This window comes from Sceloporus undulatus, chromosome 1, assembly GCF_019175285.1.
Source record: "Sceloporus undulatus isolate JIND9_A2432 ecotype Alabama chromosome 1, SceUnd_v1.1, whole genome shotgun sequence".
Taxonomy (NCBI): domain Eukaryota; kingdom Metazoa; phylum Chordata; class Lepidosauria; order Squamata; family Phrynosomatidae; genus Sceloporus; species Sceloporus undulatus.
This window is the reverse complement of record NC_056522.1, coordinates 15,173,862-15,196,194: the sequence shown is the minus strand read 5'-3', so window position 1 is coordinate 15,196,194 and position 22,333 is coordinate 15,173,862. Positions and strand designations below refer to the sequence as shown.

Genomic DNA, 22,333 nt, shown 5'->3' with positions numbered 1-22,333 from the left:
AAACCTCGGTGTCCTGAAAGTTCATACATTGAAAAGTTCCTTCTTTGTTTTGTTTTAAACAGACATAAGAAGAATCGTGAGGTGGCCAGTGAACTTTTGATGAGATTGAAAGACAACAGAGATCTTCAAAAGTTTCTTCAGGATTGCCAAGAGGTACAGCAATGTTAAAGATCTGTGCTTTTGCTTTGCTCTTGAATAGAAAGAGTGTGTGTGTCTGTGTCCATTTGTTTTTCTCTAATCCATTGATTTGTAACAGATGATAAATATCATCCTTCAAGCAGCTGATTCTCCTCTAACGACAGCCAATTGTTATGGGGCTGCCCCCTTTTTTATTAGACAATAAGTAGAGATAGCAGCATTTTATTAAAAAGATGAAGAAGGAGGCTATTAAAAGAGCCCTCTGGACCTGATCCTAGAGATAATGTTAGTGAGACAAAATGAGCTTACAATATAGGTCTGTTTAAGCAGAAGTTTGTTTGGGATTTTTATCCATGAAAATATGCCAGTATTTTTTTCAGAATGGAAAATCTGAAGGCTACTGGATCCTTGCTGTGCTGATTTCTTATTCAGCTACATATGCATTTTGTATGTAGATATAATAGATTCTACATTGGAGAATGGCCTTGTGTAGAAAAATAAGTATAGTATTAAATAAGAAACAGAGCTAAAAGAAATGCCAGCCTCCCCACTGTATCCATCTTATTTTGATATGTAGAAGACATCCATCACTTAGAAAGCTGGGGAGGACAAGATGTTAATCTGCTATAAGGAGCATGTTGTGGTCAAGAGTAAACATTATGGGCTGGATGAACTAGCAGTCTAATCTGGCAAAAGGTTGCTTTGTGTGTTCATACTTTTCAACTTCTTCATGCCTTTCAAAAACTAAGGAAGACTTTTCTTTTTGGCCTACGACTGTCAGCACCACCCCAGCCAGCATGGCCAGTGTGAAAACTAACTCTTCAAAGCTATTTGAGGGTCAACTTCTGAGGCAGATGAGGGAAGGTAATGAAAGCTAAGTCATGATTCCTGGCAAACTGAGGGATAGAGGCTGTTCAAATAAGGATGGAGCTTGATGGTGACACTGTAGCTGGTGGCACTGGAACAAACAGTAAAAGCTCTCCAACCAAGCATGGAAGACTCTGAATCCTCTCTATTATTAGAAAACATATTCAGAGGTAGCTGTGTTGGCCATATAGCAAAGTACAATAACAATCAAAATCCAAAAAACAATGATACCTTTATTCGTCCAACCAAAATTTGTGTGTTGGCTGAATAAAGGTATCACTGTTTGTGAATTTTGATATTACTCTACTCCATTATTAGGGAGCAATGTTGAAAGATTTTCGTGAGCTCTTCAGGTATTTTCATGACCCCTCCTTTGCTGCCATGATGTGTGGCAGTTATGAGGGCTTCATCCAATGGCATAATGAATCATTCCACTCCCCACAACCCAAAATCTCATCCCATAATCTTCTAGGATTGGATCTTTGAAAACTCAACCTCTCAGGATCAGGTAAGGATAATATGGCACCCAGGGGGAACATGGTGCTGCCTTGGAGGTCAGACTGGCCATTGCCCCATGAGAACTTTTTCTTATCCCATGAACAGTGCCTTTGTTAGCTTCCTCTAAAAGGCAGATTCTTCTAATTCCCGCAATTACACATTTTCCTTTTATTGCCACCCTTAACGAGCCTTTTATGAAGTGACCTTTGGAAATGTTCATGAATGGATGAAAAATGGTCTTTGTCAGCCAAAATTAGGATGGCTGAGCCAGCTCTGCTCCTCCGCTCCCCTTGCCTAGACATTTGGATCATGGGGGAAGGGTCTACTGCCAGTCATGAAACTCAGAACACACGCACACACACAAACAAGCAGACACAAAAAGCAAATCTTGATTGTGCCATCCATTTTTGACATCATTTTTACTATTACATTGTATGTGATGGAACTTGAGCATCCACGGATTTTGGTGTCCACAGGTAGTTGGCGGAAATGATGCAGAGACTGCAGCTTCTGGAAGGCTTTACTAAATTTACTGTTTGTTTGGGTTTTGTTGTTATTTATAAAAAAGTAAAGAAAACAAGAGTCAATGGGACTTTGGTCTGGACATTTGGGAGAGATTAAAACTCACCCTTTCAGTTGCATGCAATGCAGTATGTGCTACCACAGAACGGAAACTGCTAGAGAACAGATTCCCACACTTCCTTGCAAACCCAGTGTTGAGCTCCCATCGTCTTCTCAAGAGAGTTGGGGAACTTTATTTTTTACTACACCTCCCAGAATCCTTCCCCAGCCAACATGTCTAGTGGTCATGCTGATTAGGTTATTTTGGGAGCTGCAGTCCTCCAAAGTTAATTTGTCTGAGTTCTGGGATGGGGAGTCCTCTGCAGAGCTGCACATGTGTGACTGTAAGTCCCATAGTGTGAGGGGATGTCTTATATGATATTGGGTGGAGCTTTTGGACTGAGCTACCAATACTCTGGCCTCTCTCTACCGTACCTGACACAGGGGCTCTGAATATATATAAGTAGTGGGATGCACTAATTGTCCTTTACTGAGGCATACCATTTGTCCATCTCATATACAATTGGGACCTCAATTTTTAAGGAATCAGATCTCTTTATATATGCCTGTCTGAGGCTTGAAGTCTGCAGATGGGGAGGCTCCTCTGTGTGCCACCAGTAAGTTCAATACACTGAATAAAAATGTGTGAGAGGGCATTCTTCACTGTGGCACCCCAGTTGTGGAATGCCCTCCCCATGAAAGCCCAACTGGTGCCAGCACTGACTTTCATTAAGTGTCAAGAAAACAGCACAACAAAAAAAGCATTGTTATTGTTGACTTTATTTATACCTCACTTGACTCAAGGTGGCTTACAAATTAAAATGATTAGTATATTGTGAAAAAAACATAGAAAAATCAAGAGTAAAATAGAATTAAATTATAAACACTATCCAAACTTTTTTAAACATACACTCAAAATGATATTTTAATAACAGTACAATTTAAATCAGTACAGTGCCGTCTTAAAAGTCTTTTCCATTGTGAAAGGCTGTTGCAATTTTTTTTTTAAAAAAAGCCTTTGCCTTCTGACAGAAAGATAGCAAGGAGGGAATCAGTTTAGCTTCTCTGTGGCAGAAGTTCAAAATCCTAGGGACAGCCACTGAGAAGGGTGTATTTCATGTCCCCACAAACCATATCTGTGAAGGTGGTGGGACTGAAAGGAGGGCCTCTCCTGAGGATTTCAGTGGCTGGGCTGGCTCATACAGCAGCATAGTAAATAGTATGTAGTCCTTGCCCCTCAGCAGACAGAGATTCTTTTGCTTCTTTACAAAACCAGAATAGAAAGGGAGATAAATTAATATTGTGAGTGATAGCATTCCACAGTTCTGGAACTAATACATAAAAGATGCTGGAGTCTTAACATGCAGGTACTATCCATAGTGGCTAGTTGGATAATTTCCACTTCTGTGGCTACTTCTATGGAAGTAACTGGTGAGGGATCCCCAGCACTCACACAAAGTGACTTTATTTAGCCTCCACTTCTTCTTTTTTTCCCCAGCTATCCCTCTGGATTAATGAGAAGATGCTTACAGCCCAGGACATGTCTTATGATGAAGCAAGGAACCTGCACAGCAAGTGGCTAAAACACCAGGCCTTCATGGCAGAGCTAGCTTCTAACAAAGAATGGCTGGACAAAATTGAAAAGGTAAGAAGGATGGGAACAAAACTTGGTGAAGGGACTAGAAGCACTTCAAGTTAGTTCATGTGAAGGGACTGTGTCACTGAGATGCCTGTTGTTTGTTCAGAACAGTTTGTCTGGTTTGTTTGGGAGTTGTAATGTAGTTGTAATGATTGTAGGCTTCACTGCAACATGCAAATCCCTTTCCCTGGTTAGTTTACACACTTGCAATAAGGAAGACAGGATTGCATGCACCAGAAGTCACACACGCTGTTTTTAAAGCCATAATTTGAGGCATAAATTAATTTGTAACTGCAGCCAGTGGCTGGTTTAAATGTTATGTTCTGATCCTCCCAAAATGTTGTGGTCCCACATGCTCCTTCCTCCCATTCCCCATCTTATATGCCAATTTCTTCTTAATGCTAACTAACTGGAATTTTTAATCTATAGTTTGAAGTGGGTTTGTAAACCATTGTTTGGATGATAGCATGAACTATAGCTGATGCAGATACCACAGTGAACTAAGGTTAGCGGAAACCCCAAAATAGAGAACTAGAGGCATAAGAGGGCAGAGGTTATGCACAAGCATATGGCATGATCTCTGATCCTCCAGTGTATGCTTGGAGGATTCTGATAAGAGTCAGTGGTGGATTTGGGCATTCCTCCCCAGCCTTCCCTTGTGTGCTGACTTTAACACAGTGATCTAATCAAGGTTCTTTATTACATATGAATAAGTGAATAAGGGAATTTTGGATATCACAGTCATCCTGATTTATTAGCTGACATTAAACCAGATTTCTCCAGCTTGGACTAGAGGAAATCTTGACCTGGTGCAAAAGAGGATCTCCATGCCACAGCCATTGTTAAAGGGAAAGTGAGGAATGTTCATCTACATTGCCTGTCGTCTGATACACAAATAATTATTTATAAAGCTGTGAATACATATCCAAGCTTGGTATGTATGTCATGTCTTTGACTTGAAAAAATACAATGAGGAGGTGGAAGAAGAGAAGGGCAAGAAGCTGTTTTAGTAGTATTGTTAGGTCTGAGAATCCTATTTCTAGAAGTTCTCACCATGCTTTTTATCTCCCTTTCCCCAGCCAATCACACATTTTTGGGGCCCTGAAAGAATCAATATTAAATAGAACAGATGAGATTCAGTTGTCATGCTGAAGCTTCCCAAAAATTTAGAAGTAGCTGGCTCTACTGTTCAAACTGATATATCCAAGAGAGCTAAATTCCTCCTTGTTGACGTTTCTGATTATTTGCAGGAAGGAATGCAGCTTATTGCCGAGAAACCTGAAACGGAAGCAATAGTAAAAGAGAAGCTTACCAGTCTGCACCAGATGTGGGAAGAGCTTGAAAGCACCACCCAGACTAAAGCTCAGCGGCTTTTCGATGCCAACAAGGCTGAGCTCTTCACTCAGAGTTGTGCTGACTTGGACAAGTGGCTGAACGGCTTGGAGAGCCAGATACAGTCGGATGACTATGGCAAGGACCTCACCAGCGTCAATATTCTGCTGAAAAAAACAACAGGGGAGGGGGGGGGGGGGAGGGGGGTGGGGGGGGTGGAGGAGCCGGTGGGGGGGGGGGGGGGGGGGGGGGGGGGGGAGATGGATATTTATTTCTTCTGAACATTAAAAATCCTCAACTGCCTTTTCAACCAGAAGGCATTTAAGGTGACTACAGTTCCTCAGTGTCATAGCATTTCAGTTTGTACACAACCCCCCCCTTACAATTAGCAATTTCAGAGTTAACCCACACATGGCAGCCACAGTCCAGAATCTTGGTGTGGCTTTACACTGGCATAAAAGCCATTATATAAGCACTTGCACTTTCTTAGAGTTGCATAAACCTCATGTGCTGATTTTCCAGAGAATCTAGTCTAGGGACTATAACAATATCTACATGTTGCCTATCCCAGCTCTGAACACTTAACAAGCGCCACAGAAATCTAATTTACCCCAAAGACTTCTGTTGTTGTTTGGTTTTATCCACTGTTCTCACATCAGGGATCTCACACCAGAAGAAAATAGTTTATAAATATGTACATTTCTCTCTCCATCCCCACCATTTTAGATGCTTGAAAACCAAATAGATGTTCGTAAGAAGGAGATTGAGGAACTGAAGAGCCAAGCCCAAGCATTGAGCCAGGAAGGCAAGAGCACAGATGAGGTGGATGGCCAACGTCTTATTGTAGAGAAGAAGTTTGTGGAGTTGCTGGAACCCTTGAATGAGAGGAAGTCCCACCTCTTGGCTTCCAAAGAGATCCATCAGTTCAACCGAGATGTGGAGGATGAAATTGTGAGTTTGAAAGTCGCTTTAAATCCCCTCTTGCTGGGGATCTTTTGCCAGTTCCTTCTTCCTGACCCATTTTTCTCTGGCACATGGTGCTGTCATTGTATTTTCTTTAAAAAAAATTGTTAAACCTCATTTTGAACGAATATTTTTTTTTTTTTTTGACTTTTTTCCAGTTGTGGGTTGGAGAGAGAATGCCTATTGCCACTTCTACAGATCATGGTCACAACCTGCAGACTGTTCAGCTGTTAATTAAGAAGAATCAGGTAAGTCACTAAGTCTGGTTGGATCCCAGTAATTCACATGAAGACAAAAAAACAGGGGAGATGTAGGCTGAATCCTTAGGGATCACTACCTGAAGCCTATTGACCTACAACCTCGCAAAACAAGCCTAGAATACATATGTGTTGTATTTGGAATTCTTATTCGTAATCCTGTTTTGCTCTGTGGTTAAATGGGTCACAGCTCTTGTGTCCCTTTTACATCCAGGGTTGAATCAATGACAAAATCAAGAAGTCTGCCTTCCCTAACTCCACTCAAGACACTTCTAGAGTGTATTCAGGCAACAGATTGTTCACATAGTGCAAACCTAATCTACATGAGAACATGCTTCTCACTGATGGCTATTGAATCCTGCATTACTCTGTAGTGAAAACTTAAAATACAGCTGTTTTGTGATCATTGCAGAGATCACATATAGGCCACTATTTCACACATTACCAATCTGCTGATGACCACAGTGAACTGACCTATATGTTATGCTTGCCATTGGATTGAGTTTTTTTGCATTCTTGGACTGCAACTCCCTCTGGTGGTAAACTTGACCAACATGGATAGTAGATGTAGGAAATTGGTGCTTTTGGCACTGTCTCTGAGGGATGCAAATCTAAATAACAAACAAATAATCCCAATTCACACAATATGTGGTATTCAACAATAACAACATTAAGTGCGAAACTTACTCCAGAGATGTCACTCCTGTGGCTAGTGTAACACATGGACTGGCTCCAAAGCAATGTGCTTTCTAGTTGCGTTATATAGCCATGTCCTTAGCTTTGAGTCCTTTGCCCTTTAGAAATCCATGTCCCTGTCCTGAAATGACTTGTGAGAGTCCTGCTCCTATCAGAAAATGTTACGCTCCCTGTCTCTTATTCTCTTACCGATTACCACCAAGCATTCTGGGAGTCTGGCTTCTTGGATGACTTCCCATTGTCTTTCTTTCTAAGTGCTTGTTCAGTAAGCCGTTTACAGTATGAGTATTGAATTTCCCCACATTAGACACTTCAGAAGGAAATCCAGGGACACCAGCCTCGGATTGACGACATTTTTGAGAGGAGCCAAAACATTGTTACAGACAGCAGCCTTAATGCCGAAGCAATCCAGCAGCGGCTTGCAGACTTGCAGCAGCTGTGGAATCTCCTGATAGAGGAGACGGAGAAACGCCACAAGCGCCTTGAGGAGTCCCACAAAGCTCAGCAGTACTACTTTGATGCTGCAGAGGCCGAAGCCTGGATGAGTGAACAGGAGCTCTACATGATGTCAGAAGAGAAGGCCAAGGTAAGTCAACTTCCAGCTAGACAGGGCCTGTGAAGCATCAGAGCACATCTTTGCTCTCTGTTTAGAATAGGCTGAAATGATACTGCAGATATGGTACTGCTGTGGCAGTTCATCTGACTGTGTGTGTGTTGTGTGCCTTCAGGATGTTTCTAACTTACAGTAACCCTAAGACGACCCTATCATGGGTTTTCTTGGCAGGATTGGTTCAAAGGAGGTTTGCCATTGCCTTCACTTAAGGGTGAGAGCATGCCACTTGCGCAACATCACCCAGTGGGCTTCAGGAATGAGCCAGTTACCAAACCCTGGTCTCCAGAGTCATATTCCCATGCTCGAACCACTTGCAGTTTCATTCCTCAACTGGTGATTGTTTGTGTCTGAACCAGCCCTTAGTTGAGAGCCATCACAGTTATTAAATGGTTTGAAATGGGCTGAACCAGAAATATTGTTCAGTACCAAAATTATCTTAATTTTTGTTATGAAACAGACCACAGCTTAGTAGCATAGCACACCCTTTGCCAGGAGGAAGTCCCAGGTAGACTCTCCAGCATCTCTAAGTAGGGTGGGGAAAGATTTCTTCAGGCTGTGGAGCTCCCTTCCATAGTAGATCCGGTTGGTCCCCTCTCTGCTGTCTCTCCTCTGGCAAGTGAAGACATTTTTATATGAGGAGGCATTTGGTGACAGTAGATAGAGCTTTTAATGGGGAGAGGGTGTCAGGATTTTTATTTCATCGTTTTAAAATTTTACTTTTTAATGCTGTTTTAACTTGTGCTTTTAAATTAGTTAGTTTCATCATATTTAAACTTTTATATTAAAAGTTCTTAATTGTACCCTTAGCCCTCCACATTTGCGGCTTTGACTTTTGTGGATTTGATTTAAAATAATATGTTCTCTAGGAATCTCTAGGACCTCCAATGGGACTCTGTTGTCAACATCTGCCAAAAGTCATGCTGGAGGACCTAGAGATGAGAGAAGTATTTGTAGGTCCTCCAGTGCAATGTTATGGTCAACTCCTGGCAGATCTTGACCACAGAATTGCCCTGGAAGACCTAGAGATTCCTAGAGAGGTGGTAAAAAAATGTAGTGGTTTTTTATTTGCAGTTTTCCCACTTTCACAGGGGCCATGTGCCCCTGGGCGTCCACTGTATTGTGTTTGTAAGGTGTTGCAAACTGCCTTGGGTTCCACAGTGGGAGAAAGACAGGATACAAATTAAATAAATAATCAATAAAGTAACTTAAGTGGGGTACAGACCACCAGAAAGAGGCGCCAGGGAGGTGCCTCTCTTTGCTGCGCAGGAACGCTGCAGCATATAAATTGCGCAGCGCTGCTGTGCAGCAGAAAATAAGTTCCAAAAAGCAGCTCCTTTTTGTGGCGCCGCAAAGCGCCAGAGACGGCACAGTTACATCACAGCTGCGCAGCTGTGTTTGGAGGCAGCGCAGCTGTGACGTCATCATTACACGAACCATCTGTATGGCGCTTCATAACAGCGGCGTGTGCATGATGTGCTAGGGTTGCGGGGTGTGTGCATATGCCGCCCCGAGGCAACCCTAGCACGTCGTGGACACGCCGCAAAGGGCCCATCTGTACAGGGCCTTAGATGGACCAGAGATCTGACTTCTACCTAGAGTAATTTCTTGTGTTCCTAATTCGATCCAGAGTGTTACAGAACTAGAGTGAAATAGCATTCATTACATAAACTTCTGTTTAACTGAAAACACTTGCAGCTTTTCTTAACCATTCGATGCCTCCTTTATTTAGTTCTGAAATGATATTCCATTTACCCCTATTTAATTTCATCTGCTTTGCGTAAAAGATTTTGCTTTTCTGCACTCCTGTAACTTTGTTATTTTTATACATATTCATTGAGCATCGTGACTTTGTTTTAACAGTACACAGATATCAGACAATAGGTTCAGACCAGTTCAAGGTTCTCTGTGTTTACAAAATACTCTCTCATGTGGCTAAACAAAACGATATAGCAGCATAGTTGAAGCAAACTATCCAATACCTGTTCTGTCTCCCCAAATGCTGGTGTTCCTCAGTGTGTGCTTTCTGACGCTAGGTTTAGTACATGATCAAACACTTAAGGGAAAATCAATTCCCTTCTTCCTCCTTGGTTGGCCTTCCTTTTATGCTTCATAGACAGTAGATTCTAGAACAATTTTAGGAGCAGATCAAGAAGAATGAGGAGGAGAAGAGTTTGATGGATACTATGGACTGCCAAAATAACCTATAAATGTCTAGTGCACAAATCAAACCTGAATTCTCCCTAGCCAAAATCTCGCATAGTAACATTTGAATGAGGCCATTTTCTGATCACAAGGGAGTCAGCTTTAGAACGTGATCAAATCATGTATGAGAAACAAATCACTTTCTTCCTCCTTGGTTGGTGGAAGAAACTTGACTTCCCCATGATCCAGCATCAGTCTGAGGTAGCTCATCTTTAGTCCCACAATGCACATGTGGAATTGAGCCTAGAAAATGAATGAGAGCTATCAAGGGATGACACTGTCATACTTAGAAATCTTTTATACCTTTGGCTTCCATTATTTACACATTGAGATTATTCCCTCCATCATTGTGTCGTTTAAGAAACGTGATGATGTTCTTTCTTATCACTTTAGGATGAACAAAGTGCTGTCTCCATGCTGAAGAAACATCAGATTTTGGAGCAGGCCGTAGAAGATTATGCTGAGACTGTGCACCAGCTTTCCAAGACCAGCAGGACTTTGGTAGCAGACAATCATCCAGAGAGGTGGCTGCTGACATTTTACTTTTGTAGTTTGCTTCCCCTTCAGGGACTTTTAGAGCTTGCCATGCTAGATCTGGACAATGGTCTATCAGGTTCAGTATTTTTTTCCTGCTAACTGTCCCTCAGGCCCCTGAACCAACCAAAAGATGTCTTGGCCTAAAGCATAAGTCAAATGTATATGGCTCCCCATGCTGTGTGAACATGCCTGTTCAATTCTGAAGTTCAGGTACTGCTCATTCAGCGTTTTTCACACACTTGTGGAGGAGATTGCATACTTCTCCTTTCACTTTTAAATGAACCATAATGTCGCATGACATCTGAATTCTGGGCACTTTAAGCTGTTCTAGAACAAATGTCATTTTGTATAGTGCTGAACTGTAGCTTCCATGAGCCCTAGCCACCCTAGTAGTGAGGAATACTGAGATCACCTGGTCCCCACTGATGTTTTAGAACAAGGCAGTGTTTGAAACTATGGTTAATTCTTAGTATTTTATCACTGACCATAGTTTAAAGTAGGAGTTCTTGACCTGTTGCCTGGGGACCCAAAGGGAGGGCCATGAATTCGGTGCAAAACGTTATTCTCCCCTTCCTTCCTTCCTTCCTTCCTTCCTTCCACTCTAAAAATTGTATTTGACTGCATTTTTTCTGGGGAGGATCTGTAGCTTCCATCAAAGCGTCCATGACTCAGAAAGTTTAAGAACCACTGACGTAACTGTTTAAAAAGCCTGGATATCATGGGGAACTGTTGTTATTTCATTTTTCCTTTTCTATCTCTCTCTCTCTCTCTCTCTCTCTCTCTCTCTTTTGCATTTTATTTCCCTTTAATGTCTCTGTTCATTCAATAGATAAACATGTCTATCTATATAAATCTTCAGATCAAAGTAACATTTTATGCATGGATCTGAGGAAGTAGACCTGTCTACGAAAGCTCATGCTACAACCTCTTTCACACAGTTCATCTCAAAGGTGCTGCAAGATCCCTGTGCATACTGATATTCCAGGCTAACACAGCTATGTGTCTGAATGCTACATTAAATTGTTAGTTTTTAGAATGGCACAAGATTTATAGTTCTTTGATTTAACACTGGAGACAGGATTTATCATAGAGGAAGGATTTAGCACTGAACTGAGGCCTACTCCAAATAGGTTACATCAAATGTTTTAAAATTTATTTTGATTGAACTTTAGAGATTACTAAAGATGATTGAGATAAATATCTTCAAGAGAGAGAGAGAGAGAGAGAGAGCGATCCTTGTAATAAATATATGAATAAAAATGTCCGGATGAAATAATGTAATAATGCAGAATTTTGCTTACCCACAGTCCACTTGAATGGTTAGGACAGAGCTTGGGGGAAATTGGTTTTTTGGTCTACAACTGCCAATAATCATGCTGAATTCTGAAAATTACTTCTTCAAGCTCTGGGTTAGACCCTGTAGTAACCTTGGAGGAGGTTATAATAGAGTTAGTCATTCCCTGGTGCAAACCTACAGCATTTGGCAATCAGAAGCAATCCAAAATTAAAAGTGGACAGTGATATTATTCAACATTCAGAAATGACTATCATCTGGGGTGGGGGGGGGGCAAAGGGAATTGGAGGGAAGCGTGCCAGATGGAGAAATGAAGTCAAACACAAATATTGCTAGACAAGGGAAAACTCTAAATAGTTCATGAGCACGTATATTTGACAGATGCTGCTGCAATCTATGCAAGATAAACAGAGCAGATAGAGACAGCAGGGGGAAAATGGGACAGAGGCATTCATTTCCTCTGTCCTGTTTGTGCTGTATGGATTCTGGCACAATCTGCTCATCCCATGTGCACATAAATTATTGTTCAGTGGATGAGAAATAAGCAGTGCATCAGTTGAAATCCCATTGGTTTCCTTTGCATATGTAAAAATCCACAACCTGGAAAGAAGCCTTTTAGTGATGTGGATGATCTGTTTATCAATAGCATTCAACAGTGGCGGAAATCCTGGAAGCCTGAGCCAGGCCCATATCCTTCCTCTGGGTCATGGGAAAAGTCACATAGTTAGTTTGTGAAATCTGGAAGGTATATTAATTGATCTCTGTTGCTTGTCTCTTTTTAAAAAAGACTTGGAGTAGTGACATTAGTTTGAACCTTGTGTAGGGCTTTTTCACAGCCTATGGCTCTTTCTGTGGGTTAACGGAAATGTACATTGACATTGCTTCATGGGAATTAATGAACTAAATAGTCGACAGTTATAGTTTTTTGTGGGTTTTTCAGGCTATGTGGCCACGTTCTAGAAGAGTTTATTCCTGACGTTTCGCCAGCATCTGTGGCTGGCATCTTCAGAGAGGATAGTTAATTTAGGATCCACAAACTAAACTAAATATGGCTTCTGAAGAAAATTTAGATCCCGTTCGGATCCCATTTGGAAGAAAAGTGAGATATAAGTGCAATAAATAAAATAAATAAAAATAGTCCCAGTCTATACCGGACCTAAGTCTACCCTACGCAATCAACTTCCTTCTCTCAGTCTCAAAAGTACTACAAGATCGCTTTGCATACTGATCCAGACTAACACAGCAATATATGTTAAAATCTTTAGTTTGTGCTAGTCGTGATGGCTGTGGTGTTCCAATATCAGAAGGAGTATGACTCAATAGCCATTCCTGGGAATATGAGTGTCAGATGCTACTACTTTCATGTTCTACTTTGGTCTTCACTTTGAGCGATTTGACCTGGCCATTAAGAGAACAGAATGCTGGACTAGATAGGCTTTTGGTCTGCTATTACTAGAGCTCTTACTATATTTTTACTTTTTAAGTTTTAAGAATATATTATATTAGATTAAAAACAACAACCACAAAGGACTAACTTGACTCTTTTTCTTCACTCCATTTGTGTTCTCCCCAGCGAACGCATCAGCATGCGGCAGTCAAAGGTGGACAAGCTTTATGCAGGCTTGAAGGACCTTTCTGAAGAAAGGAGAGGCAAGCTGGATGAGAGGCACAGGCTCTTCCAGCTCAACCGTGAAGTAGATGACTTGGAACAGTGGATCGCAGAAAGGGAAGTGGTGGCTGGGTCCCACGAACTGGGACAGGATTACGAACACGTGACAGTAAGATGCTTAGTTTCCATTATTTCAATCTCTCCCATCCTCCTTATTAGTGCAATGCAGGCATGCAGTACACTATAGGTCAGTGAAATTACTTTTTTGATTGCAAGTTCATATTTTTTTTTTGCTAGGGGATTGAGGGAGTTGTATTCCCAAAAAATAACATCTCCAAGCTCTGTAACATGTACTGAATATATCCAATAAAAAAGCAAGAAATAAAAGCCAGCTGACCATTGTGGGACTTACTGTTGCATGAACGTCATTAGGGTTGCATTTATAGCACCATCCTATGCTTCTTTGGTCAGAAACAAGTCCCACAGAGTTCACTGGGGCTTATTTCCAGATAAGTGGATATAAGATTGGAACTTTAGTGTTTCAGTCTTGCTTTTTGGGCTGTTTTGATATAAACAGCAACATTAAATTAACTGTAGAAGAAATGCCTTGACTTAAATAATACAAAAACCTTTATTGGTTTTTCCTGTTAAAATAAAAGTGTTGGTAGAACAGACCATTGCAAGCAAAGTTTGAGATGCTTTATTCCCCATGTTAATTCTCTTCAGTTTCTAATACCAAATTAATTTCAATTTCAAGCAGAGTTGTCAGGCTCATTAACCATGCTCTAAGGCTAGTTAGCTAGTGTGAAGTTAGCTAGCTAGCTTTCATGGCTGGCATCCATAGTTTTTTGTGGGTTTTTCAGGCTGTGTGACCATATTCTAGAAGATTTTCTTCCTGACGTTTTGCCAGCATCTGTGGCTGGCATCTTCCCCCACCCTTCTCTCCCATCTCTGAAGATGCCAGCCACAGATGCTGGCGAAACGTCAGGAAGAAAACTTTCTAGAACATGGCCACATAGCCCGAAAAACCCACAAAAAAAATAGTTAGCTAGCCTAGGGGGGGGGGGGGGGGGAATTGGGCAACATACATAGTGGTACATTTGATATAAAACAAATGCAGGATACTGCATTCTAATAGGTTGGATTATTTTGCACATTGCTTCATGCCTATATAGTGAACATGCAGATGGGTTCTTGGAGTGAGGATGTTTTGGATTCATGTTCCTGAGCATAGAAATCCAAGTTGAATGACTACTTTTAACCATATCCATTGAATCAAAAAAAAAAAACTGTAATTCTGCTTATTCTTCTCATAATCCCAGTAATAAATTGCTTTGGATCAATTCTTCGAAAGGTCTGTGGAACTTTGTTCCATCAGGCAGGAAGTCATGGGGAGAATTCAAGGTTCTCTATCTACCCTTCTTTAGCTTTGTATAGCAAGACTGTGCTTCCTATCCACTACATTTGCCACAATTATATCAGGTTTTCTTCTTATCCCAAGAGTATACAGAAAAGCTTATTTTCAGGCTATTGAGCATTTTAGTCATTTTTACAAGTACCTTCCTATTTGAGCTTGCTTAACATTCCTATGATTAAATTTAGGGGTGGGCAAAGTGCAGGCAGCATACAGTCCAAGGCTGTTTTTGTAGCCCCCGGGGATTTTTCTTTTTGTTTGTAAATTGTTTTCCCCCAAATGCCTTCTAGGGAATGTGGGAGCATTTGCAATTCCCCCAGGGTCATTTTAAGGCCTTTTTAAAAAAACAAGCAAACTAGGAAATCACCCACCATGGGCTAAAAACACGATGAGAGTGCTCCCTGCACCCCTAGAGTGTGTTTGGGGCTATTTGGGTGGCCGTTATTGGCTATTTAAATTGTAGTAAGGATGTAACTAATCTATCCCCTCCTCAGTTTCCCATAGTTGCCTACTATGTAGATAATAGTGCTGGGTCACTCTTCCTAATTGACCAAGGTCAGGAATCCACTTTGGTTGTTGTGGGAGTACAGTAATCTCTAAAATCAGAAGTGGGCCTCATTTGGCCCATGGACCATTGAGAAGGAAAAAATCATCCAAAACAAAACAAAGCTCATTTGTGGAAGCCTCTCTGCCTTGCTTTGCTACCCAAAGGGATTATTTATGGAAATGGAAGTTATCAGACCAACCTAGTTTGGAGTGGTATAGCAGCCCACAGAAGGCCCTGGATAGGGAAAATTGAGCCTGGACTCCCAGATCTTGTCCACCCCAGCATTAAACTGTTGCTAATGAGAAAGTTGAATAAATAGTCTTCATGGTCCTGTTCTCTTTAATTCAGGGGTCATTTACTAAAGCATATTTTTTGTTTCCAGATGTTGCAAGAGCGGTTCCGTGAATTTGCCCGAGATACAGGGAACATTGGACAAGAGCGTGTTGATGCTGTTAACCACATGGCTGATGAGCTCATCAATTCTGGACACTCAGATGCAGCCACCATTGCTGAGTGGAAGGATGGTCTCAATGAGGCCTGGGCAGACCTACTGGAACTCATTGACACGAGAACACAGATCCTGGCAGCCTCCTATGAACTGCACAAATTCTACCACGATGCCAAGGAGATCTTTGGTCGGATACAGGACAAACACAAGAAACTCCCCGAGGAGCTTGGAAGGGATCAAAACACAGTGGAAACCTTACAGAGGATGCATACAACATTTGAACATGACATTCAGGCCTTAGGAACGCAGGTGTGCATATTAGGATGACATATAATTTTTTTTGTAAGCATACCATCACAATCTTGTGAGCTAGAACCCAAGTGGTGGGTTGTTCAGACAGATAGATATATTTAATTTTAAATAAAAGTTGGGCTTCTGAGGGAACTGAATTCTGCAGCTGCTGCCCTATTCTGCAAGATCTGAAGCATACATGCTGTCCTGTACAGCAGAACTTGCTAACACATGGAGTTAACTGTTTCAGTTGAGATAATTCTTTTTTCTCACACCAGGTGAGACAACTGCAAGAAGATGCTGCCCGCCTTCAGTCTGCCTATGCTGGAGATAAGGCTGATGACATCCAGAAACGTGAAAATGAGGTTCTGGATGCATGGAAAGCCTTGCTTGATGCCTGTGAGGGGCGCAGGGTCAGGCTTGTAGATACCGGTGACAAATTCCGCTTCTTCAGCATGGTTCGTGATCTCATGCTGTGGATGGAAGACGTCATTCGCCAGATTGAAGCCCAGGAGAAGCCAAGGTAGTACGGGATAACAAGCAGAATCTTTAGCTGTAGGCTTCATTGTAGGAAAGAGGTTGCTGCAGATGACACTTAATTTTTCACTCAGAAAAGCCTTAAGTGAATAGTATTTGGATTTAAGTGGACTTTAAGAGGTTTAAGTTCAAATCCAAGAACATTTATGGCAGCTACAGTCTTGTCACTAAGCTAGTGCTACACATTAGCTTGGAAATGTTACTTTTTATACACAGCTACCTAGCCAACATAGACCCTTGGAGATTCTGGAAGATGTCATTAGAAAATAACTGTTCTCCATCTCAGTGAGAACATGGCCTCTGTTACTGTAAATAATGAGCCATAAGGTCATTAAGGGATGGCACAATATCTTCAATTGGAAAAGTTTATCATCTTTTACACCACAATTCAATAGTGGGAAACCCAGCAAGAGTGTCAGACCCAGTGTTTCTTAATGCTTCAGTACATCTGTCATGTGATTCCTACAACCTTCCCTTTTACAGTTGGCTTTGACAAATTTTAGCACAAATTATATGTTATATTAAACACAGAGATTGACATTTGCATGATTTGAACAGATAAGAGGGAGTGAATTGTTCATTCTTGTAGCAATAGCTGTTGTCCCAACAGCAATTCCCCCATCCCCTCCACCATTGTTTAGAACAGTGGTTCCCAGCCTTCCTAATGCCGCGACCCTTTAATACAGTTCCTCATGTTGTGGTGACCCAAACCCATGAAATTATTTTCATTACTGCTTCATTAACTGTAATTAAATAGGTGTTTTCCAGTGCTCTCAGGCGACCCCCATGAAAGGATCATTCAACCCCCAAAGGGGTCCCGACCCACAGGTTGGGAACCACTGGTTTAGAACAAGGGGGAAAGTGGATATAGAGGGACATTTTTGATCAAGAACATAGTGCAGTAAAAATTGTTACTTTTGTGTTTCTTCAACTCATTTGTGACTTAGGGCAATTTTCAGGAGAACCTATCACAGGGTTTTCTTGGCAAATTTTGTTCAGAGTGGGTTTGCCTTAGCCTTCCTCTTAGGCTGGGAGGTTGTGATTTGCCTAAGGTCATCCAATGGGATTCCATGGCTGAACAGGAATTTGAACCCTGGCCTCCAGATCCAACGCTCAACCACTACACCACAGTGTCTTCAAAAAAGAATCACCACTCCCCTATACACACACATTGCTGTACCAATCTTGAAATCCACCGCACTGCTTTTTAATGTTTATAAGGTAACTACATAAATTATCATGCACTATATGAAGAAGTGTAGTGGAGTCTCCTTCCTTGGAGGTCTTTAAACAGAGGCTGGATGGCCATCTGTCAGGGATGCTTTGATTTGGATTTCCTGCATGGCAGGGGGTTGGACTGGATGGCCCTTGCAATCTCTTCCAACTCTACGATTCTATGATTCTATGATTCTAAGTGGATGGGAGAGACATAGATCCCTAGAATTTAGAGTCATCATTGAAACTGAATGGTGAGGGATTTGAGACAAATAAAAGGAAGTGCTTCTTCACAAAGCATACAGTCTTTCTAAAGATTCTAGCTTCCATGAACCACTAAACATTTATTGTGAAAGATTTCAAACAGCACATGTATGTCTCACTCTTCTTAAGTGTAATGGTTATAATTTTTTTGGCTCCATTTCTGAACTGCTAACATTTTCATTTTAGGGACGTTTCCTCTGTTGAATTGCTGATGAACAATCACCAGGGGATCAAAGCAGAAATAGATGCCCGTAATGACAGCTTTACAACATGCATTGAGCTAGGCAAATCATTGCTAGCAAGGAAACACTATGCGTCAGAAGAGGTATTGTTTGCTTTCTGTAACTGCAAGGAAGTGTGGTTTAGAAGAAAACATAATGAGGACCACCATGTCAGATCCAAGGATAACCTGTGTTAATTGAATCTAAGATGGTTCTTATAATCCTGACTCCACCAATCTGTTTTACAAGCCCTTTTAATGATCTGGAACCATGAACCCTGTCTTTCTTTCTTTCTTTCTTTCTTTCTTTCTTTCTTTCTTTCTGATATGTTGCTTCCCAAGGATGACCAATGTGACCTATGAAGAATAAAATTAAAAATTACAAAATTACAGTAGAATATTCCTTTATTTTTATTTTCTTATTTGTCCTGCCCTTCAGTGCAAGTGTTTCCAGGGCAACTCTTAATGGACAACAAGGCAATACAGTGATAGTCTTAAAATAAACATTTTAGAGGGTTAAGAAGTCTGGAAGAGTTTAAAAACAATCTACGTCCTCATCTGAGGAAGTAGACTGAAATTTACAAAAGCTCATGCTGTCAACTTCTTTCTTTCAGTTAGTCTCAAAGGTGCTACAAGATCTCTCTATGTTGTGATTTTACAGACTAACATGGTTATATCTTTGAATTCTACTACAATGGTGATGGTGAGAATATAGAAAGAAGACATAGGGCTAGTCTACATGATTAAAATACTCTATTCCAGTCAAATAGAATGTGATCCAGCCACACGTGATTTGTAGAAGTTCCATCTTTTTGCAGGGAGGGTGAAAAACTCCTTAAACTCCGCAGAAAAAGGCTTTGTGATTTTTACTGGAGTATCCACATAAATCCACAAAAATGTACATTGATGCACATGTGGCCAGCCATCTGCTTCACATGAATTCAGATGGTTGTTCATTTTCAGCAGATGGAGGTTCAAGAGATGTGAATAGACGCGAATTTACACAGGACAGTGAAGACAATTAACCGTCAATGTGAATGTCAGAAAATCTGCAACAATTTTCATAATACACTTACGTGTAGATAGCCCTAGTTCAGTAGTAGCAATGTATAGTATAATCATAATGTTTTGTTTCCCAATTTCTTTCAGATCAAAGAAAAGCTGTTACAATTGACAGAAAAGAGAAAAGAAATGATTGACAAATGGGAAGACAGATGGGAGTGGCTGCGGCTGAGTAAGAATTCATTTTTATTTTAGAAGGATGTGAGATTTCCCACCCATCCCTTTAACTTGCTCTCTTTTCTGGATCGTACAGACAGTTCTGGATCGCACTGATGCTGATGGTTTCTATGTCAGTGGAGTGAATCAATTCATACTTTTATTCGGAATTTTAAAGGAGCAACCCAAGATGCTGCACCCATTTTGAGGAAAGGTTTCCACAACTTGGATAGCTGCTTTAAAGCTTGGGCTGAAACTTGAAGTGGAATTACTGCCCCACTGACATAGAATACACCAATTACAATTGCATGACCTAGTGTATGCCAGGTTTTTTAAATGCACAGAGTAAACTCCAGCTGTTGACAATGAATGAGCCTCTGTAGTTCCACCCCACTCCACTCTGCTCAAATACTGTAGTCAATATTTGCAGTAGTTACACAGTTGGCCCTCCTTATTGACAGGTACAAATTATCCCTATTCTGTATCCGGGGATTCAAGCATCCATAAATTCAAAATATATATTTTTTAAAAATTCCAAAAAGCAAACCTTGAATTTGCCATTTTATATAAGGGATGCCATTTTACTATGCCATTGCATATAATGAAATTTGAGCATCTACAGATTTTGGTATCCACGATGGGCCCTGGGACCAAACCCCAGCAGATACCAAGGGCCCACTATACTTTGTAGTGTGATACAGTGGAGGCAGATGCTCACATTATCACGTTATCATAGTAACGATATAAGGAACTTCAAAAGTATCAAACAAATCATCGAGATGTGGTGGTACAAGAGAAGGCTCATTTGGAGACAAAGAATAAAATCTTTATTTTTGTAACTTGCATTGTTATGGTTGAGCCGGCCTGAGTGTGTGCCGGGCGTTTCGGTCCCCAGTTCTAGAGGTGACCAGGTTGGGGAAGGCTAGTCCAGATAGGTGTGCTATCCAGTCAAAGCTAGCTTCCTGTGGGGGAATTCTCCTTGAAATGGAAGATATTTGCTCTTAAATAGGATGTTTCCAAGTGACTGATTGTGCACCACCATGAGGTATCAGGAGCCAAAGACATATCCAGAACCCACCCATCCTGGGGAAAGATATAATACTCCATGTCATTCAGAAGAAACCCATTGTGCTGTGTGTCTTGAGTATATTACTAAGCATTTGCTGCATTTCAGCATTCAAATATTTCTTATCCTTTGTCTTAGTTTTGGAAGTGCACCAGTTCTCAAGGGATGCCAGTGTGGCTGAAGCCTGGCTACTGGGGCAGGAGCCGTACTTGTCGAGTCGTGAGATAGGGCAAAGCGTGGATGAGGTGGAAAAGCTGATCAAGAGGCATGAAGCATTTGAAAAATCTGCAGCCACTTGGGATGAGAGATTTTCAGCACTTGAAAGACTTACTACGGTGAGTCACAGGAGCTATTTCAAGTGTCTTCGGGTTTAAAAAATACTTAATTAGTTGAATGGGTTTTGAAAGATTATTCAGTTAATGGATCCATTCAGTTGACATAAGAATAAACACAAATGTTCTGTAGTTAGAGGTATACATTGTCTTTTTGATGATGGCACATGCACTTTCTTAGAAGAGACATTGTCTCTTACATGAGAGAAGTCACAGTGCCTCTTCCAACGCCTGCCATCTGCAGTTTTTATCATCAAAATAATCCTTTAAAAAATTAAAATAAATCTGTATGCATGTGCTGTAGTTACTTGAATTATTCTTAAACCAGCCTGTCACAATGAGAGTAATACCTGAAATGCTGAGATTCTCTAGCAGGGCTGGGAATTGTTGAGCCCAATGCCCTTCCCCATTCCAGAAAAAAAAAGGCTGGCGTAAAGATGGACAATTACATCCCACAAAAGTGTCCAGGGGTGTCCATGACTGGTTATATAAAACTTGTACTTTCTTTCTTAGGCTTGTACTAGACCCCAAATAGTCACCCACCCCCCCAAATCAGAAGTCACCTTTAGCCACTTGTTTTGAAAAGAAAAGGGGATTTGTGTGGCCCTCAGGGACCTGTCGAATATAAAAAGGGGGCCCTAGACCTATGATAGTTCACTACTCCTGTTCTATTCAGGAAGCATTTCCAAGATGAGTCACTACCACTAAGGAGGCTTCCTCCATTTTTCCAAAACAACTTCCACTTGGCTAAAAAAATTCAAGAGAAAACCTTCCTCTTGAAGTGCTCTTTAGACACAAGAAGATACTTATTTAAACAGCAAAGGCAGTCCATGTGTGAACATTTTACAATATTTTAAAAAGAAATTTCTTGCTTTAAAATGCTGGCTGTTTCTCTGCTCCTGGAGATCTCCAGCTCTTGTTACTGCCCTTAAAAGCAAATAAATCTGGAGAGAGTAGAGAAATTTGCCATATTGTGGCTCAATTTCTTGGGTTCTCATAATATTTGTCTTAGAGGAGAATGGGGAGCCTTGAAATTCTTCTCTGCTTTAGATTAAAATATATGCTGGAGAATAATTCCCAGTTTATTGTCCAGCAAGTACAGAGCCAGTGTGGAATAGTAGTTTGAGTACTGGACTAGGGTTCCATGAGACAAAGGTACAAATCCGCATTCAGCAGTGGAAAACCTCTGGGTGACCATGGGCATGTTCAGCTTTCTCAGTTTTAGAGGAAAGCAATAAAACATGCTAAGAAAACACAGTGATGGGGGATTTATATATTGAGAGTCAATTTGAAGGCACAAAACAACACCAAAAATCCTCCACTGCTGTCAGCTCCCGAATCCTGTATCTGCTCTCAAGCTTTAGAATTCTTCTTCCCTCTCCTTTAAACAACTTCTGAATTGGGAGCAGTGCTCAGGGTATTGGAACAGGGAGGAAATTCACTTCTTTCTCCAGGACCTGGTACCATGCCATGGTGAAGGCTTTAATTTGCTCTTGTTATGTGCCTTCAATTCAACTCCTACTTACAATAACCTTAGCATAGGGTTTTCTTGGCAAATTTTATTCAGAGGACGTT

The 22,333-nt window shown here is 41.1% G+C and overlaps 1 protein-coding gene across 2 annotated transcripts in view; it reads left to right on the top strand.

Moving 5' to 3' along the window:
- The window catches only part of SPTBN1 (spectrin beta, non-erythrocytic 1), a 200,233-nt gene that overhangs the window by 156,718 nt on the left and 21,182 nt on the right, over positions 1–22,333 (top strand). For both annotated transcript variants that reach the window (XM_042445379.1, XM_042445380.1), the window contains exons 18-30: positions 63–153; positions 3,563–3,709; positions 4,954–5,241; positions 5,762–5,986; positions 6,157–6,246; positions 7,259–7,537; positions 10,160–10,290; positions 13,171–13,375; positions 15,550–15,924; positions 16,185–16,429; positions 18,109–18,247; positions 19,292–19,376; positions 20,565–20,761. In XM_042445379.1, coding sequence (XP_042301313.1) covers positions 63–153; positions 3,563–3,709; positions 4,954–5,241; positions 5,762–5,986; positions 6,157–6,246; positions 7,259–7,537; positions 10,160–10,290; positions 13,171–13,375; positions 15,550–15,924; positions 16,185–16,429; positions 18,109–18,247; positions 19,292–19,376; positions 20,565–20,761 — 2,497 coding nt within the window. The remainder of the gene's footprint in view (positions 1–62; positions 154–3,562; positions 3,710–4,953; positions 5,242–5,761; positions 5,987–6,156; positions 6,247–7,258; positions 7,538–10,159; positions 10,291–13,170; positions 13,376–15,549; positions 15,925–16,184; positions 16,430–18,108; positions 18,248–19,291; positions 19,377–20,564; positions 20,762–22,333) is intronic.